Source organism: Neovison vison, chromosome 7 (assembly GCF_020171115.1).
Source record: "Neovison vison isolate M4711 chromosome 7, ASM_NN_V1, whole genome shotgun sequence".
NCBI lineage: Eukaryota > Metazoa > Chordata > Mammalia > Carnivora > Mustelidae > Neogale > Neogale vison.
In genome coordinates this window covers 37,493,820-37,498,693 of record NC_058097.1, presented here as the reverse complement: position 1 = coordinate 37,498,693, position 4,874 = coordinate 37,493,820, and the positions used below count along the sequence as shown (strand labels likewise).

General features: G+C 52.6%; 1 protein-coding gene across 1 annotated transcript; it reads left to right on the top strand.

Annotated features, from left to right (window-relative positions):
• Positions 1–210: 210 nt before the first annotated feature.
• LOC122913807 (antigen LPMC-61-like) lies at positions 211–4,539 on the top strand. Its single transcript, XM_044260433.1, has 2 exons — positions 211–608; positions 4,339–4,539. The coding sequence occupies exons 1-2, from the start codon at positions 260–262 to the stop codon at positions 4,362–4,364; spliced, it is 375 nt and encodes a 124-aa protein (XP_044116368.1). The 5' UTR covers positions 211–259; the 3' UTR covers positions 4,365–4,539.
• Positions 4,540–4,874: the final 335 nt, after the last annotated feature.

The following is a 4,874-nucleotide window of genomic DNA, read 5'->3' as shown; positions in this document are numbered from 1 at the left end:
GCTGCAGTGGATGGGGGACAGCCTATGTTGGACTTTGGCCTATACATTCAGAAAACATTAACTTATCACCTTGAGCTTCTGTGTGTTGCTGGGCTCTCCCTCAAGCCCAGTGAAGATGGGGAGGAGCTTCCTTAGGCCCAAGGGTAAGAGATACCGAATCAAAGACCAAAGAGAGAGGCCTCCCCCAGCTTGAGGAAGGTGTAACGGAAGCCCAGATAAAACGTGTGTGGTGAGCAAGCAGAAGCCAGAGAGGCATCTTATGAAGGTGAAAGTGCCAAAGCAGCACAGCATGTCTGTGAGGGCAGTGGCGATAGTGGCCATAGTGGTGGCAGTGGTGGTGGTAGTGGCTGTGGTGGTAGCTGCCGGGACCATGGGATGGGGGTTGGCGGAAGAGAGAATGAAGGTGGGGATGGCAGCGGTAGCGGAGCCAGAACAAGAGAAAAAGCAGCCACGGCTGCAGCAGCCACGGCTGCAGCAGCCGCACCAGTGGCAGCAGCCACGGCTGCAGCAGCCGCACCAGTGGCAGCAGCCACGGCTGCAGCAGCCGCACCAGTGGCAGCAGCCGCACCAGTGGCAGCAGAAGCAGCAGCGGCGCCAGGGGCAGCACGGTGAGTGGGGACCAGAATTCCCTCCTGCGTGGGTGAGCCAGAAGGCGTCAGGGGGCGGGTCTGCGCGCTGGGGCGGACGCGGGGCTAGGAGACCCTGGGTGGGGCCAGAGAAGCCAGTCCTTAGGTCTCCCTGGCGCCAGGGGTCGCCTCCCAGCAGGTGAAGGGTTGGGTGCACCGATGTGGCGCAGGTGAGGTGGGGCGTGGAGCCGGATCCACGTCGCTAAGGTATTCGTTGCCCACATGAAGACACTGAAACAGAGAGAGGCTCATGTCACTCCAGAAGTAAGCAGAAGCAGCCCAGCTGGGGTTACAACCCAGACAGTGGGACTCAGGGACCTGGCACCCAACAGAGTGTGTAAGACCTCTTGAGTTACCCGCCTGTACGTGCCATCTGCAGTAACCCAGAGTGTGCCTCACCTTCGTCTGCCTCCCAGGTGCGTGGGTGGGGCGGCAGGTGTTACAAATCCGGGAGAGAGCCCTAGGATACTCTGTCACCACCCCTGGCCTCGCCCTGAAGATAAAGTTTAGAGATGATCAGGAATGGGTGTTAGGGATCTCAGAGGGGACAATTCCTGTGGTGGGGACTGGTGGCTTCTTTAGCCTTTAAAAGAAGAAGCAGAGTGACTTTGAGAGGTTGCAAATGACCTGTTTAAGGGCCTCTGCTCAGGTAAGGTCGCCTTGCCAGAACTTGCTTAGCTTTGGCCTCTGAGTCTGTGGGGAGGGGTTCTTTTGATTTTTCAAGAGAACTCAGAACTCTGATATATGTTAACTCTGGTTTTTAAATACTGGAAACACTTCAGTCGTTAAAAAGTCTGTGGGCATATCTGAAAGTGCTAGTGGGGTCCCACATGGGATGTTTGGAGCAGACCTACAGAAGTGGGGACCCAAGGCTTGCAAGAGCCAGGCCACACAGAGGAGTTTCATAAACTCCAACAGAGAAGTAGAAAGTACTGAGGATGGCAGGTGAGCACGATCACTCTGACTCCTTAAGGGTCTCTGCTTTTCTAATTTTTTTTTTTAAACACCGTGCACAGAAGTCTGTGTTAGCTCTGAAGCCTTCCTCTCCCTGCTATCTCACAATCTGGTCCATCTCAAAAAGCCGGGATGCAGTCCCAGGAATGGGCTCATCTCCCACTTCCCCAGAACCTTGCTGTCATAAGCAGACCAGCCTGGTACTTGCAAGAAACCAGGGCTTCAAGTTGGCATTTGCCTTCCCTGTGGCTGGCAGATGGGCTTTCTGTGACCAGAGCCCATGTTGTGGACAAATCTGATTCTGAAATAGGTGTGATATGGGGAGGGGAGACCCCATTCCCACCCTCTGAGGCCTGTCCCCATCAGCGTACTCTTCCTCCCTCCTCCCTCCTTACTGACTTCCTTGCTGCTCACGGACAAAGGCAAGCTTGGAGTGGGAGGGGAAGCAGGACTTGGCTTCCTTCCTCAATCTGGCAGTCCCCAAGAAGTCAGGAGGCTGGACTTTCCAGCAAGGACTCAGGAGATGGGGTGACAAACCTTTCTTGCACAAGAGTCTACTGATGCTCTAAACTCTAAAATGATTCTTACACGGAAATTAAACCAGCTCTGTCTTGCATTGAAGCAGCCATAGTGCCACATCTTGCTGTGGTGTGAAGCTGTTGAACCCAGCCAGAGGTGAGCCACATACTCTCATGCCCTCCCACACACCGGGACACCAGCTAGCCCTCCAGGTCCACAGAGCCCTGAGCTCCTGCCTTGGCCTGTCTGCCTGTGCTGAAAAGAGGTTAGAAGTAAGTAGTCTTTGCATGATGATGCTTTATTAGCCCCTCTGGGTTTGTATGAAGTCATTCAGAGCAGGTGGGAAGCTAGGTTCTTTGATGGACCAGAGTGTGAAATGGCTATTTCCTGCTTCCTTGTACACATTTTCTTGCCCTGCAGAAGTGTTTCCACGTGCAGGTCAATAATCGTGCAGAAACCCCGTTTTAGGAGTGGTGTCTGGGCAGAGTCCCCTGGCCAGGGAGCCAGCCTTAAAGACCATGCTTGGGATCTTCATGTACCTGGAAATGGGAAGCTCAGTGCAGCCCCCAGAGGGGCCTTTCCAGGTCTAAGCTTCATCTCCCTTTTCTTCAGGATAATGGACAGATATTCCATTCCCTGCAAGGAGTTGCCAGTAGTGAGCAAAAGGGCAGGAAGCTCAGAGGTGTGCTGGCACATCCAGGACACACGATGCCAGAGCAGGGCAGGGGGCAGGCACTCCTGACTTCTCCTACAGTCCCTTGAGAACCCCTGCAGGGCCTGCCCCTTCAATGCCTCCACACATCACATGGTCCAACAGACACTTTTGTGGGGTGCTTGTTTGCACTTTCTGAACTCAAGGTCTAAGTAGCCGATGTCAGATGTCTGGGTCATACTCTCTTCAAGTTTTGCTGTCCGAAGTGGGGGTGCACTTATGGAGAATCACTGATTTAGAACATGGTAGGGGCCAGAGCCCAGGACACTAGTTTAGTCTCTTTTGGAATGGCAGAGAGGTTCTGAACCCCGACTGTGGTGATCCAGTAGACCTACAGACTTGTTCTCGGGGCTCAAAATTCTCTCCTAGGATTGAGGATGATTTCTACAGGAGTGTCTGGTTCTGGATTTTCCTTGGGTCAAAAGGAGACGTAACCAAGAGTTCTTGAGCAAAGGGTCTGCCCCAGACTGTGTCAAGATCCTTTAGGGACTGCTTGCATGAAAAGGGGAGTGAAGGAAAGAAGGCACCCTTCCAGCTTTGGGTCCAGGTGAAGCCAAAAGAAGTACCAGCTCATGGCCACTTTGATTTGGGTTCTGGGTCCTGTCAGGGGTCCCGTCAGTGTTGTGGCTCTCTATGCCCACCCTTCCTTTGCCCTGTGTGCCTGTCCATTTCCCACCAGTGTGGATAACAATTTGCTGACCACAGAGAGTTGTTCTTAGGTCATTGTTCCAAAGGTCCGTCTGTCTGTCTATGCAAACACCTGAAAACTTCTGGAATTCTTTGGTTTCTTTTATTCTCTGTTTGTTCCATCTTACTGGTCATCCTTAGGGCCGTCCTGTCCCTGCCTTTTTTATCCCCCATGCAGAACTGGATGAGGGTTAGGAGCGGTTGCTTACAGAAATGCCAGTGGTGTGTATCAGTAACAGAATAGTCATTTAGAGCCATCCGGTCTCAGGGCCGCGTGTTCCAGACTCACAACAGGTACTTTGCATCCACTCCCCTCCGACCTTCCCAGAATCCAGCTTGTAGGTGGTTTATCTCCCTTTACAGGTGAGGCAGGTGTTGGCACAGGCCAAGGTGGTCATGGAGCCCAGTACTTTCCCCTGCTCAGACTTGGCATGGCTCTGTTGCCCTGTAACATGACAGAGGACTCGAGACTGGGACTTTCTGCCCTCAGCCAGGCTCTGTGTACTGGGGGTGCCTGGGCTGGCAGAAGGCCATAGATGTGAGACAGGGCATGCTTGCCTCACTTGTGATGAACAGATGCAGCTTGTGGCTGGGCCTGTTCCGTAATCTGTCATGAATGAGAACTTACGCAGAGGGCAAGGAAGACCTCTGGTGCATTCTGCGGGTTCTCTGTGCTTATTCACTAGCGGCTCCCTGACTTCCTCTGTGCTGTTAGTTCTGCATACAGCAGAGCTCCTGTTCTCTTCATGAAGCTGTCCTCCAAACTCTAGCAAGAGTGACATTTGGGTGCAAATACTCTGACACTCATTAGAACTCTCCCTTTGAAATGCTTCCTTCGAGGTTCGCCAAGAAACCCCTCAAGGTAGAAGACATCATGAAGCTGCTGTGCTGCGTCGCTGAGGAGATGAAAAAGAAGGGGAGCTTGGAGCAAGCTGTGGGTGGAATGATCATTGGTCAGGCTGGAGGCCCATCTGGAGCTGCTGTTTGTAAGCCTTGCAGGGCAGCCAGCCTTGGGGGTGTTGTAATAAAAGACTTTGAAACCACAGAGACCTCACAAAGTCTCTGTCCTGTGGGACATGTTTGCTGAATTGCAGTTGCTTCTGTGATATGATCTTTGTGTCCCTAATTCATCCTATTGAAAACACGGGGGCACCTGGGTGGCTCAGTGGGTTAAGCCTCTGCCTTCGGTTCAGGTCATGATTTCAGGGTCCTGGGATCGAGCCCCACATTGGGCTCCCTTCTCTGCAGGGGGCCTGCTTCTCCCTCTCCCACTCCCTTTGCTGTGTTTCTTCTCTAGCTGTTTCTTTCTCTGTCAAATAAATAAATAAAAATAATTTTAAAAAAAGAAAACATATAGAAATGGCTAGTAGGCCCAT

Excerpts from the sequence above, each read along its gene's own strand:
- LOC122913807 (XM_044260433.1), top strand. The coding sequence starts at position 260 with ATGAAGGTGAAAGTGCCAAAGCAGCACAGCATGTCTGTGAGGGCAGTG. Across the intron at positions 609-4,338 it reads GCGGCGCCAGGGGCAGCACG|GTTCGCCAAGAAACCCCTCA; the intron begins GTGAGTGGGGAC and ends GCTTCCTTCGAG.